Source organism: Anomalospiza imberbis, chromosome 5, assembly GCF_031753505.1.
Source record: "Anomalospiza imberbis isolate Cuckoo-Finch-1a 21T00152 chromosome 5, ASM3175350v1, whole genome shotgun sequence".
Classification (NCBI taxonomy): Eukaryota; Metazoa; Chordata; class Aves; order Passeriformes; family Viduidae; genus Anomalospiza; species Anomalospiza imberbis.
The window spans coordinates 13980798-13996299 of NC_089685.1; the positions used below are offsets into that span (position 1 = coordinate 13980798).

Below are 15502 nucleotides of genomic sequence, written 5' to 3' on the forward strand. Positions count from 1 at the left end.
GTTCCTGTCACATGCAGAGTTACTGAACTTTGATTTTAAAGGCAGTAAGCCTAATGGATCCTTTACACACAATTTTTGTAGTCTTTCCAAACTGAATCAGCCAAGCAGCTACGTGATCGAGATTGACACATATGAAGTCACCCTTGTAGTAATCCTTACACTGTTGTGTTAGCCTTAAAAAAATTGAAGGGACATGACAGTTGATACCTATTCAAGTTGTGTTCACTCTTTACTTACAGGGCAATTAAGATCCTAAGATTTGTCTCTTAATTTCAGCTAGAACAATGCTCGCTACTAGGCACACCATGTGAACACTTTGTCTTAATTAAAGAGACAATGGAACCGCCTTTCTAGTTTACAAAATTACTAGAAACAAAGTCTATCCAAGATCTCTGCTGAATAAACAACTCTAGAGAAAATCTTCCTGTTTTCTCATTTTCTTTTATATTAGCAATTCCACTTAAAGGATATTACAGCAGGAAGGTCTGTAACCCAACTCCTACATCAGGGGATTGTAACAGGGCAGCTAATGCTGCTCCTGATGCTGCCCATCCCGCATACCTGGCTACTCATGACTTTCACAACAAGGACATCTGACAAAGAATGCTGAACCAGATCCTGAAGTTTCAACCCTTCATGTTAACTTCAGCTGCCTTTCAATCCAAAGCAACATAACCAGCCAGGCAGAACACTTCCTGACAGGTCTACACTGAGGCTGCTGTGCAATGCACAAACACAGAGCTGCCAGGAGCTGGGACTTGGAGGTGCTGGGCCACACAGCCAACCAGCAGTGGAGAACAGCACTGAAAACTTCCTCCAACATACCAAACACCTCCAAGGAAGAAAGGTAAACAATCCAAGGGGACTTCAAACCACAAGGCAGTATTTCCTCATTCTACAGCCACACAGCATCAGGACTCCAGCTCCAGAACATTTCAGCTACTATGCTAAACCACTTTGCAACTTTGGGAACAAATGTTCTTCCAGGCACGCTTTCACAGGGCTCACACAATGCAAGCAGGTGCCTTTTTTATTTGTATGTTCAAAGCAATACAAAAGATATGATGTCAGAATTCCAAAAGCCTTTCCATAATAATGAAAATCCTCACTAAAATTCAGTAACAATTACCAACTTAGAACTAAGAACATTTTACAAAAGCAGAAACCTCTCAAGTTCTCAGAATAGTCAAAGCACGATTTTAATGAAGGAGAAACCAAATTCATAGCAATATTACAATTTTTAAAGAAAAATGAAAAAAAAATCTTTCAATTTAGAGTCACTAAACTTTTGCCAAAATCTACTACAATATACAGCACCACTTATTATGAATGTTTATACCAGAGGACAAACCACCTCCATGGAGAAAAGCCAGAGTGAGACTGATGTTATTTAAATTACTATTGAATTTACCAGCCATCCTTCCCTCCTGAGCGTAACTGATACTGTTTTTTTTTTCTTTCCACTAAAATGTTTAAATAATTGTGCAATAATGCACTAGGACCATGATTTAGCTGTACCATTGAACCAAATGTATTGTTATGATACAAAAAGGATGCCTCCCCTACCTATGAGTGATATGCAGCAATGGTTTTGCAATTATTCTTTGGTATCACCTCATTGTGCAAAACTAAAACAAGATACATGTTTGGTATTAATAGCTAAAGGGCATTCTCTAACTTACACATTTCCTCATGAGTACAGAACCTTCCAGTGCTGAAAAGGTCAGCAGTTGTTCTAACATGGAATACTACTGAACAAATAACCTATGCCTAATAGTTATACAAACCCAAAGGAATCTTATAAGACATTCTTATTCCACGGCAAAAGTAGTTAATTTTTCCATGCTTAAGTTGCTATGCTAACAATAATTCTGAATCTTCAAAATTAATATGTACACATTATATATAAAAATACATAAACATGTAGAATATATTTACTATTATATATTTCATTTATATATAATCTATTCTATGCCTATTTAAAAATACTTGTCTTTGTGCTGCTTCCAAAGGTCTTCATCTTTGTAAATACAAGAGGAAGCACAATGAAACAACATGCAATTAATCTGGAAAATCAAAATTTTTCCAGGGATGTAATTCTACAGTGGCGGAACCAAGATCAACAATGTCCCATGTGCAGGACTGTTTTCTGTCAAGGGAAACATGTATGTTAGAAAAGTGGATAAAAAGCCCCTCACAAAACCCAACCTAAATAAGTCATTATAAAAATAACAAAACAAAGCAAGATGGCAATCAACCGTAAGGGAGAAAAGGAAATAAATTTTAACAGTAAGACACTGAATGGAAAATTAAATTTTTGGATGTCGCTCCTTGCTGCAGAAAAGGAATAATAGCCTTAGAATAGTTCTCTATAGATTAAAGAAATGAGAATAAAATACTTGAGCCAAAAGAAGGAAAAGACCATGTTACAATCTGAGTCAGAATGGTACTATCTACAAATTCTAACAGAATTTTTGTCATCTATTCAGCATATCACTCTCAAATAATAATAAAAACCTTTATGACTAGATCTTGTATATGGGTCAAGAGTCAACATTTACATAAAAGCATGCTATAGCATGATCCAGACCAGCAAGCTGTAATTTCAGGTAGAAAGCAGAAAACATTTACAAATTCAGCATAACAAGGGCACATCAGTACAACTCCCAGACCCAAACAGCTATTATCCATTGCTTCTTTTTCCTTGGTACTACAGAAGTTACTGGATTTTCAACAATATTCTAACAAAATTCTCTGCAACTGACTATTCAGGAAACTGAGATACAACAAGGTAAGAAACAATTTTAGATATAGATCACAAACTGCTAGAACAGATATAATCACAAAGCATTCAGAAGAGTTAGGTTAGAATTGAGCATGACACTCCTCAGTGTCAGTAAATGAAACATACAGAGGAGCTATCTAGCTGGAATTGTGCAGATGCACCATGTAAATAATGCTGAACAACAATCCCAGGGCAGGATATCCAAAACCACCCAATATTCATTTTCTAAAGCAACTTGAGCTCTAAAGACACTATCTGGCACTAAAAAAATTGTATGAGTTAGGATCTCAAGTCTCTTGCTAATAGATGACATTTTTAGACCCAGATGCAGTAAAATTCTAAATAGTCACTAAATGAGCAGCAAGATTCAGACTAGGAAACAAGATGTGCCGTACAAAGAAAGAAAGTGTTGCTGGAGCATTCAGGATGAAAAAAAGAATAATGCAGAGAACAAGGGAAGTGAACAGATAGAGTCTAACAACTGTGCCAATAAAGATCTTCATGAAGATCCATGACATCTGGATGTTAAAATACATAAATAGTAGGTTTATGTAAAATTAAACTCTAAAACACATTAAAAGAATTCTAAAGCTCCAAAACCAAGGACTCTGATACAAAAACATTAGAACTGGGTACTTCATTTGGCCCTGCTAGACCTTTTGAGCCTAATGAGTCTTTTTAAATAAACTAAGCTTATTTAAAGCACTGCAGTTCCAAGAAACTGATTCAGGGTGATCCTATAAACTCAACAGCAGAGCTTTGACCTTCAGATCTAGAGATGACCCACCACGGTTTGGGAATGCAATAACAGCCAATGTGGGACATTACTTCTCTGTGTAGAAAGTAAGACAGTAGATAAAAGATGGAAGAGGAGCAAAAAATACACTACAACTTGCAAATTTCTGGACTTCCTCCTCTCAGCAAACCAGAAAAATATATTCTCGCATACAGCTATGACTCCTGAATTGAATTTAGAAGTACTTACAGGGGAGTGCATTATGGCAATCGCAATTATCTCTACCCCTGTGCACCCAGTGTCCCTTTACATGCCCATACCTCTACACCCTTGTGCTCCACTCTGATTCAAGCTCCTGCCTCTCTGCATTTCTTTTCCCTCCACATCAGATCCAGCAGTCTCAACCCTTCACAATCTATTCTCTGTAACCATCTGGATCTCCCTCTCCCCTTGTGTTGCCATTCTCAATCCTAAAACCCCTTATCATCAGTCTGCTGGTTTAGGACTCCTGCTGTTCCACTTCTACCTTCTCATTACCTTTTCACCCCACTTTTCACTACCCTAAAAGCCAAAATACCAGTCAAATTCTTTCTCCCATCTGTACTGACATAGAAACAGGTATAAGAACAGCACATTTTCTGTTTATGCTGGGTGCCTGCACATGGCTCCTTTGCCCACTCTTCCCTATCTACCCTTTGAGGATGAAGTCATCTGTTCACACCATCTTAACTAGCATCTGCACAGCAATGGCTTATAAGCATGTCTATCCATCCACCTACTCCTGATTGCCTCCATATGGTACTGCTTCTTTTCCTGATTTTGTCTCCAGAAAACTTAAGCTTAATATATGCTCACAACTCAGCTCCTTATCACTCCTCTCAAACACTTTTTGCAGATAAAACTTCTGCCAGTATCACCTCCTGTCATACAGGTAGTCTTTTGTGACCCCTTTGCCTGCATTTGAACCATATATTCATGGTATACCCAAAATCCTGTTACAATCTTCCTCTGTGTGTACATCTTTTTCTAACAGTACAGCTCATCCAATACCTCCATCTTTGTTCAGGCACACATTGAAGAATTAGAAAGGGAGATGGAGATTCATCTGTTTAAATTTAGACAGGCTTCCTTACTTATCCTTAGTCATACTGAAAGTGAAGCAAGTAAATCTCTTTAATATATTAGTATTTATGCTTTCATTTCAGGAATCCTCTTTATCACATCACCTTTAAGAGCTATGCTGGTATCACTGTTTTCAAGCTCTTGGGAGGCAGATGATACAGAGACAGCTCAAAGGGCTCAATCAGCTGCTACTCAGCATAGCCAGCTGGTAGCTAGTGATCTCTGTTAAAGTTTCTGCAATCTTTATTTACATGGTTTCTGAATGCAAAAGAGTATGGAACAGGAAGCATGCTGGATAGATATGAAGCCATTTTAAAAAATAAATAAAGTATGCTGTTACCTAAAGATAAATAATAAATTTATGTCTGTCTGAAAGAAAAAGTAAAGAAAAGAAATAAAGACATCTGAGTTACACAAATGCATTCTGTATTTGCATTAACAACCTAAAAACAGAGCACCCCATCAAAATTTGACCCAAACTACCATCTTAACACAGTTACTTATGTAAGAACTCTACTTTAACATTTAGTACTTTATCACACCTTACAAAAAACCTTAAAAATATTTTAAATCATGGTGAAAAAAAGCCCCACACTAATTTGAGATTATAAACTACCTATAGGACATTTTATACTCAGATATTCTTAAACTATTTGTTTCAGCAAACCAATTTTGGAAAATATTATTTTGGGGCTTATACTGAAATTATTTCCGAGGTTTATTTAGCACCAGTACTAATTAAAACAGGTATTGTGCTACACTTCTCATTATGTGGTTGTGAGCATTGCTTATACTGATAGAACAGATTTAGAAATAAGTGACGAAACAAAAAGTGGAAACAAAGGCATCCCTTGCAAAGTGAAGGTCAAGAACATCATGCAAGAAAGACATCCTTACAAAAATCCGTCAAGTCTCTAGCAAAATTCATGTGGAACGTGCAATTTTTTTAGAAGTTTACATTTCAACAGAATTAATAACGTCCACAATTATACATACATTGTACTGTCCATAGTGATGGATCCTAAAAATAATTTTTTTCTGATCATGAATCAATTGAATTATCATGTCTGAATAATTATCAGGGTCTGAATAATCTCAGTGCATCCTAGCATAAATTTTCCTAATACACATGTGGGTATCATGTTATCCTGAATATAACTTATTGCTACAAAACCTAGATGACTACTTGCATGTAAACATGTATGGTGAAATTCAGCATGGCTTAAAGAGGCAGTATTATTTCAGAATGCTTTAAAGACAAGAAAAATCAACCAACCAAAACAAATAAACAAACAAACAAAAAAATCAAACAAAATTTTAAAACACCTAAAAGGCTCAGAAATTGAAAGTAGGTAAATATAGACTGTTGGAAGCTTTTAAAGTAATAACCATTTAATCCCTGTTTTTTTTTTCTCAGTGCCATGTGGTTTCCAGCGTACACAAAGTAAAGAGTGAAAAGGTAAAAATAAAACAGGCATACCCTTAATATATTCCAGAATTCATAAATCATTTGTAAATTTAGTCCTTTTATAAAAGAATCCTTATATAAATTGGGGGGAGGGAGGGCATCAATCCCATATATGAAGCACAATTAAAGCCCAACATCACTGACCAATCAAAATTAGTGAATGCACTGCATCTCTCTGCAGTGAGGAGAAGCGACAAGGTAGGCTGTCATTCTGCAAAAGCTGCCCATCGCAAGCTTTCCTCTCAGAAGCACTGCTCTTCTTTTTTAGAAAGCTTGAATCTCAGTGGTGTCTCTGGAGACAAGAAGCCTTCAGTATGTTAAATTACTTTCATTATGTTTTTTCAGATGCTTATTGATTCTACCGTAGGAAGAGTGGGAGACTGCAGCAGCCTGTAAACCAGAACTAAAGCAATTGTATACATGAGCAGTATGCTGAAACAATGGCACAGTACAGGCACAAATTTTCATTAAGGTCATTTTTTGAAGATATGCTTATTACCCTCTTTCCCTTCTACTCTGCTAACAAGTGAACAAAATGAATTCCTCCAACCTGGAACTGCTTCACCTGCATCGAGAATTTACCAAATCTTTAGTAGAGGTAAGACCTGTTCCTTATTATGATATGCAGAATAAGCAACATTAAACCAAATTAAAAATTGGAGAAAAAAAGGCAAGAGATCAGATTCAACTTATATTAAGCAGTAATATCTTGTTATATTTAAGACCAGGAAATATTTAAATGCTATTTCCCCTTCCCCATTAAAAATATAATGATAGCAAAATGTTATTCTGTATGAAAGTCTTATAGAATATTAAGAACGTGTTTTGTTAGTACAACATGAAGACAGTACAGTTTAAGCTCATACAGTATTGGGGAAAACAACCACATAAAGCAACTGGGAATATGCTTTTTCTCCCTCAGCAGTATTTCCAATTATTGGCAGTTAAATATGTTTCAGATTTATTCGGTTACTCTTCGAAGGATCAGATAGTCTGTAATTAGTGCATACTTATTGCTTTATGAAGGTTGGCTCATATGACTAATCTGTGATTACTCAAGAAATCCCCCTTTTTTGTTGTTTTTTTTTAAACTTACTTCTTTCGTTATCCTGTACATACAAGCCATTTATTAAAAGCATGGATTTGCTAAACATCTATTTCAAGAAAGGAAAGGATAACAGTGTGCAAATTAAACAAAAGCGTATTTTTTAAAAGGCTCATTAACTCTGTTCAGTTTCTCATTAAAAGACAAGAGAGTTGTATGTATAAACTACCTGCTCACCAGAGCTATAAAACTACATTTTCTAGCTTTAGTCACAGACACTCTCTATCCAACAGTTATTGCTTCTAGCCAGGATTTTTTGTAACCTGTACTATCTGGAGAATAGGAAACTTGTCCAAAAAACCTAAATTCATTTAAGCTGACAGAGGAATATGATTTTAATAGCAAATAGAGAGCAGGTAAACTGATTTTTCTATGTAATCTATAAGGTCCAATTTTAGAGATCCTTTATTCATGAAATAAGTGATATTAGAAAATACATTCTTGCATTACTTTATTTTTGAAATTACAAGCCCTACTTTTAACCTTTTTTTTCCTCCCCTTCACAAGGGCATGCAGCAACTAATTCAGTTTTACTACTGACAATATGAAGAATGCAGTTGACCGGGTATCTTTGTAGCTGTATGACCTACGAGCAGCAGGATGCATCCCTAAAATGTATTCTTAAGACATAAAGGAATTAAAAACAAAACATGGAACACACTTGCATTACCATTTACGTGCATGACACTTCAACAATATACATGGAAGACTAACACATCTGCTCAGATTTTCATTAAAAGAAGAGTGCAATGATTGATTCTTAAAATGGTGAGCATTTCTTAAAGAGGGATTTATAATTTAAAACCAGAATTGTGGAAACTACTGATGCATGAAGAGACAATGAAACATGAAATCCCAAAAGGAGAATATGCATACTTCATCAGCAAGCTGAATAAAGGTTTAACCAAGCTTTTTCTATACTACTCATTAAATAACTTACTTGTCATAATGACTAATGGATATTTTTCTCTCAATTTTATGATGTTATGTATTCTCCTTAAATCAAAATAAACCAAATTAGGTAACCCATGGTTACTCTCAAAGCACATGAACTGGATTTTATGATGTATAGCAACTTCTTTCACTAAGCCATCACTCAAAAGTAATGAGCAGGAATATTACAGAAAGAAATACGCAACCATAAACTAAGGATGTCTACACACACTTTGAAAACAGAGATTAAAAATATCATTCTTTAAACGTGGAAAATAAAAACAGGCTTCTACAAAATGCAACAGGGGAAGGAAATTAACATCACTTAAAAGAAGGTTTATTTATTATTGCTGGCTTGAAACTCGTAACAGACACACAGAACATGCCCTGGTCTGTAGAAGTATCCGAGGCAATTAAGAAGTCCCCATGTTTAATCAGAACTTTTTGCTGCTGAACTGCAGGAACAAAAAAAAAGGAAAACAAAAAAACCTACAAGAAATGAAATAAGAGCTCAGCTACCGCTTGATTTCCAGGTTACAGTGTGTTACAAAAATCTCTCAGTGACACCATGTGTCAGGTTCTGCCAAGCTGCTGCCACGCTGTGCCAGGCCCCTGAGGCACAGAGACCAGGTAGGTGCCCCGGCGCTGCCCGCGCGGCGCTGGGTGAACGAGCTCCTGCCCACACAGCTCTGCTTCCCAAAACCGAGGCAATGCAACAAGGAGGTGATGGTTAATCTATTCATGGTGACCTAACACATCGCAGGTTTTCTGTTTTCACAAAATCTCAGTTGCTCTAATGTTAGGGTGAGACTGTCATTTGTTTTATCAGATCTGCTTTTGATTTCTTCCTGGCTTTTGCTAATACAAAAGAACTTCATTTATCCAGCAATGCATGTGGAATGGTTTCTTGAAACCCATTCACAGCCAGGACAGCATGCAAGAGGAGATCATATCCGAGGGTTAATGTAAGACAGATAGAGGCTGCCTAAATTAGAAATGAAACAAAGCTTTTGAAATATTTCTTGTTTCATTTCACACCTGAGAGTAATACGTTCTAATTTACATCTTTTTTTATTTAAGAGGTACATGTGAAATAACTGTTGAAGAATACCAAGAATTTTCATCATACAATTTGCAATTAATAGTATTGTTCAGCTGAGGCTTTTCAGAAGTGCAGATGAAATCCATTTGCATACTGTATCCCAAGTGTGCTTAATTCATACTTTCATTTTAAAAGAGCTCAATTTTGTTCACCTTAGTGCTATCTGTTTTAATGTATTCAGAATAGAACAAAGATCAACATTCAAATTTATTTTCATGCCAAATATTTCCCCTCTTAAATTTAAAGCTACCTAGAAAAAAAACCCTCCAGTATCATAAGAAGAAATTGAATAACCTCTCTTTTATTTATTCAATCAATTACAAACTGAAGAGCTGGCTGACGATAGAAATCATACAAACATCAGGTATTACATGCTGATGCTATATTTAGAACTTACCCGCATGTGTAAAACTAAGCAGATGAGACACAAAGTAAAAAATCTGCTAGATAAAATACCTTTTTGATCCTTACTTATTCCTAAGAGAAACATGCTATGTATGTAAATCTGTTTGGCTTAATTTCAGTCTGTATTGAAAAAAAAAAAAAAACAAAAACCCAAAACAAAACCTGAAAGAGACAATTTTCTTTTTAAATATTATTTGCTGAAATTATTTCCTTAAATATATTCTGGAATAAAATTAAATACTCTTCCATTCCATGTAGGCACAGATTTCTTGAAGAAATTGAAAATTCAAATGAGAAAAACGAGTATTTTCTAATATATGTAGTACTTTATAATAAACTCCATTTCCCAAACCCAAATAAGTTTTGCATTTGAAATTATATATACTTTTATGAAGTTGTTGTAGTGGCAAGCATCATACACATAGATGCACAGAAGATTAAAATGAATAGAAGGTTTAAACTCTGTAAAAATCTGGCGAATTACAGAACGTCACATTTCAGACCACAGCACTACTTTAAACCTTACAAGAAAGAGGTGGATAAATTGGCATAAATAATTTAAACATCCTTTTTATGATATATAAGCAACAGTGCTCCATGTTCCTATCACTTCTTTTTCCACAAGCGCTTTTTAACATGATCTTGATCACTAATTTGTTAATACTTCACAACATTCTTCTAAAATGACCCTCAAAGCAATACAAAGGCTATGCACAAAGTATGGTTTATTCAACAAATGAGCCCTTTGTGAAAAACCACATCACTATAAACAAAGGCTTGCCTCCCTAAGTGGAAGCTTTTCACTATTTTTTCTTTTTTCAAACAAATCCTGCTTTCTTTCAAAAAGCAAAGACCTTATTCTAGATCTTCAGACTTTTGGGTCTATGCCAATTAAAGCTCTAAATATACTGTAAATGAAGAGTTTGGTAAGAATATTGCTTTTCCTCCCTCCTCCTTCCCCAGCATTTATCTACAATAAGTGTTTAAAAAAGAAATCAAATAGTTCCATCTTTTATTTCACCTTTCAGGAGAAAAACCAGCTGCAACAAAAGAATGTGTTTGTCCCCCATTCTGGAAGTCAACATGCAGTCCGAATCTAACATTACAGTTCGAGATGCCATTGATGACATCGATACCAACATGTACCAACCACTGTCATATCCATTAAGCTTTCAAGTTTCTCTCACTGGATTTTTGATGTTAGAAATTGTTTTGGGACTTGGCAGCAACCTCACCGTGCTGGTACTTTACTGTATGAAATCCAACTTAATCAATTCTGTCAGTAACATAATTACAATGAACCTTCATGTACTTGATGTAATAATTTGTGTGGGATGTATTCCTCTAACTATAGTTATCCTTCTGCTTTCACTGGAGAGTAACACTGCTCTCATCTGCTGCTTCCATGAGGCTTGTGTCTCTTTTGCAAGCGTTTCAACTGCAATCAATGTCTTCGCTATCACGCTGGACCGATACGACATCTCTGTAAAACCTGCTAATCGAATCCTGACCATGGGAAGGGCTGTGATATTAATGACATCAATATGGATCATTTCAATTTTTTCCTTCCTGATTCCTTTCATTGAAGTCAACTTTTTCAGTCTTCAAAGTGCAAGTACTTGGGAAAATAAGACACTTCTGTGCGTGAGTACAAACGAGTACCACACCGAACTAGGAATGTACTACCATATTCTTGTTCAGATCCCAATATTTTTCTTCACTGTTATAGTAATGCTAATTACATACACCAAAATACTCCAGGCCCTAAATATTCGGATTGGTACAAGATTTACAACAGGACAAAAGAAGAAAAACAGAAAGAAAAAAACTATTTCTTTGACCACGCAGCATGAGACTACGGATGTGTCCCACAGCAGTGCAGGAAAAAATGTCGTCTTTGGCGTAAGGACTTCCGTGTCTGTCATAATTGCTCTACGCCGAGCTGTAAAACGGCATCGGGAGCGACGAGAACGGCAAAAGAGAGTCTTCAGAATGTCCCTTCTGATTATCTCAACATTCCTTCTCTGCTGGACACCCATCTCTGTTTTAAACACCACTATCTTATGTTTGGGCCCAAGTGACCTTTTGGTAAAGTTGAGATTATGTTTTCTAGTAATGGCATATGGAACAACTATATTTCACCCTCTACTTTACGCATTCACGAGGCAAAAGTTTCAGAAAGTTCTGAAAAGTAAGATGAAAAAGCGAGTTGTTTCAATAGTGGAAGCAGATCCCATGCCAAATAACGCTGTGATACACAACTCATGGATAGAGCCTAAAAGGAACAAAAAGATTACCTTTGAAGACAGCGAAGTAAGACAGAAATGTTTAGTACCTCAGGTTGTCACTGACTAGATTTCAGTATTCACCAAAACACATCAAACGGAATATTTGAACAAATTGTAAAAAAAAATACTGCCAAATAAGAAAAACTTTTTTAACTATTGGCGAGACTGTATATTTTCAATATATATGTTAAATAGAGTAGGTCTTGTATATTCAATTTCTTCATTATGTAAGATATATGTTGCATGGCTGTTTGTTAGCGTAACACCATGTGTATATTTGTCAAAAATATTCAAGTCCTCTTTTTTTAGAAAATAAATAGCCTTAAAGAAGTGCAAACTTTTAAAAATATTTGTATGGCTCAGTTTCTCTGTAAATATAAAAGAATTTTTAAGCAAAAATTGCACTTGGGAATACTTTTCTATAGCACAGATTCACCATTTTGTACACTATGGTGTTTTTAAATTTAATTCATAAACAATATTGATCAGAGGTATTCTGAATATTATGCAGGTACAACCTGGATGCATTTTGACTTCATATTTAGATATCCTACTTATTTCAATCTTCTCAAGCATGCAACTGGAACCATGCAACCATGCACAGAAAAAGCCATTTACATTATGTCCTTCAGTGAATGGTTCAAAAACTTTTGATATGGGGAAAAAAGATTCATGCTGGTCCAAAAACTGAAAGTACTCTTAAGAAAAGTAAAAAGTTTTGCATATGCAGTCTCATATCCACAATTTCTACATGGAAAATATACAACTTTGAATAATTACAATGGACAGGGCAGGAGTAAAAGGCTAAATGAAGGAAAAAAGCATGGATGAGAAAATTATTTGGCTGCTGCTAAAAGACAACCAACCGAGTCAATCCTGTGCAAAGGCTTAGATTTTTCACACTGACCTCTAGCATGACACAAGCACCTTTCATACAGAAATTTTTAATTCATACCATTTATCTACATAGATATGATTGTTAAATGCCACAGCTAAAGTAGCAGGTAATTTTTCTTGCCCTTGATAACTTTATTATTTTCCACTCTGTTTAGCTCTAGCCATGCAATTGCCTTGTCACAAACCAATCACCAATACTGCTAGCTACCGTATTCCTGCATTTCCTGGGCAGCCATGGCATACCTTTGCTCTACATTGTCTTCTTCAATTTCATCTTAAACCTGTACAGAAGTATCAAGAAGCCTTAGGAATTTATCACCACTCACAGCACTGTAAGCAAGAATTAAGATATTCATCCAAACATAAGTTTGTCAAGTTGTTTGCACCATGCCATGACTAAAAATGTCTTGATTTCAATGAAACATTGGCAGGGAGGGGGAAACAAAACAAAAAGCTGCAAAATCAATGAGCATGATTTCACTCCTCTTGTTACATAAACTGATCAGTGTGTCACCAGCTACCAGTATATTTAAAATGCTAATTCTCAATAACTATTATCTTATATAAAAAAGCAGATCATACCCTTGAATATGAGAGCTAGTTTGACTAAAGTATTACATAAAAAATTAGGATTTCTGAAGTTGCGTATAAAAAAAAGCGTAGTTTTAAGGGAACAAAAAGCTCTTTACCACCACATAGCTAAATTATTAATCATGTGTGTTGCCAAAACTGGTTTTGTGCTTAAAAAAATACTAGTAATGTACCTTAGTTTACTTGAACTCATGCCTTAGCTGACTAGAACAGAAGACTCAAAATATAATATTACAGCTCCATATTCCACAAAGAATAGCCACTTATAATCAGGTAAATTCTACCTAGAAATGTTATTATCTGATTGATGTGAAATTACTGTGTAACATATATTCAAACACACTTTCATATTTTCACCAGCTTTTTTTGTGGAAACTGGCCCAAAAATACCTGCATTCAACTGTACCCATTTAAAGCACTTTTTAAATCCAAGTTATTTCTGATTTCCTACAAAAATTGAAATCCTACATCTTATTTGAGAGGCTGCAGAGAGGAAGCAAATGCAGTAAGCTTTTTTTTTTAAATTCCATGTCCTCCACATTTACCACTTTAAAAAGTTATTTTGGGAATAATTTCTGAAAAGAAACGCACCCAAAATATTTAAGCAGAAACTATTTTTTTTTTTTGTACCCCTTCTTAATTTCCTTTTCCAGCTACCCTCTGTATTTTGAACATTAGAAGCAGGAGAAGCTGGGATGTGTAGGGTTAATATCATAACATGATTTCAGTGATTACTAATCTTCCAATAAAGCATTCTTAAATGAAAGATACTGCTCATTCATTTAAAAAGAAGGAAAGGAGAAATGATAATGAACAGATTAATAAGTCTACATCATGTCCTTATCCGAAAAAAGCATTTAGAAAAGCTTTCAGACTTGAAAGGTTTCTTGACAACATAACCTTACTTCTTAAAATTAAATAAAAACTCAAGAATTACACATTTAGTGTTAAAAGCTCATTCATTAGAAAATCAGATGCAATGAAGCAGCACTTCACAGCAGAGAAAGAGGAGCCTAGGAATTGCCTAAAGAGATTAAGCCCAGTTTTAAAGGCTGTGTCGATCACACTCATTGATTGCCTTTATGAATATAAGCAGGTTCATTTTTACTATTCTTCATCTTCATTAAAATTTAAAAAAGGGGACTTATACTACATTGGAGTACACTTTGAGGGCTGCAGCAGAAAATTCTACATACAGCAGGAAGGAATACAAGTAGGAATATGTGCCATCCTACATATACCTAGAAGCCATCATAAAACAGAACCATACATTATCTGTAACACATGACAAATTTAACACAAGACAAAATAAAAAGTAAATTGTGAAGACACACTACATATCTTACAGACACAAGAGGATTTCAGGAGTGATATAATGGTGTGGGTGCTTGACAGATAGACTACAACAGAATGCAAAGAGGCAGCATCACTGAAGAAAAAAGGGCAAATTTATGCCACAGTATTGTACAATAAGAAGCCCACTACATTCTTTAAAATGATCTCACCACAGTGAATCATTAGTTCAATTACATTTCACACCACTCAGCCTAAGGCAAGCAGAATTGTACAGGACTCCAAAAATATTAATTCCAGCAAACACATTTCAGAAACACAAGCGAGCACCGCCAATTTCTACACGTTCTCTGTCTCTAAAGTATTAGCTGGTATCTGACTATGTTGTTTTTTAACTGCAAATGCATTTCCATTCAATTTTACGTTATAAAATGAGATTATCCCACACTAAAAATACCAAAATAACAGAGTGCAGTGCCAGGATCTATTAGGATATTCAAGAAGCATACCTTCACACACTAGTACATCACAAACCTGTGAAACAGAAATGTAATTACACCACAAGTATCTAGTTACTAATATGCAACAATTTTTATGGATTACAAGGCACATAATTCACACATGGTCGGAAGTTCTGTTTACCTTATTAGCGCCAAGGGAATAGCAGCCACTTTTGTACTTTCTAAATATATTAATAGATTAAAAATGTATGCAGTTGGATACACATCAGATCAATTAACCCCTCTTCCTTCGTTGTTGCATAAATACACACATTTC

The 15502-nt window shown here is 35.3% G+C and overlaps 2 protein-coding genes across 6 annotated transcripts in view; one reads left to right on the plus strand and one right to left on the minus strand.

The window, feature by feature from the left end:
* The window catches only part of COG5 (component of oligomeric golgi complex 5), a 172096-nt gene that overhangs the window by 130837 nt on the left and 25757 nt on the right, over window positions 1–15502 (minus strand). The gene's annotated exons all lie outside the window — the stretch shown is intronic.
* On the plus strand, window positions 6262–12293 carry GPR22 (G protein-coupled receptor 22). 4 transcript variants are annotated; one of them, XM_068189690.1, is made up of 3 exons: window positions 6284–6709; window positions 7724–8779; window positions 10685–12293. In XM_068189690.1, the coding sequence occupies exon 3, from the start codon at window positions 10710–10712 to the stop codon at window positions 12009–12011; it is 1302 nt and encodes a 433-aa protein (XP_068045791.1). In that variant the 5' UTR covers window positions 6284–6709; window positions 7724–8779; window positions 10685–10709; the 3' UTR covers window positions 12012–12293. The 4 variants fall into 4 exon arrangements, with proteins under 4 accessions (XP_068045792.1, XP_068045791.1, XP_068045793.1 ...); XM_068189692.1 differs by having other exon boundaries at window positions 7724–7984; XM_068189693.1 differs by having other exon boundaries at window positions 8683–8779.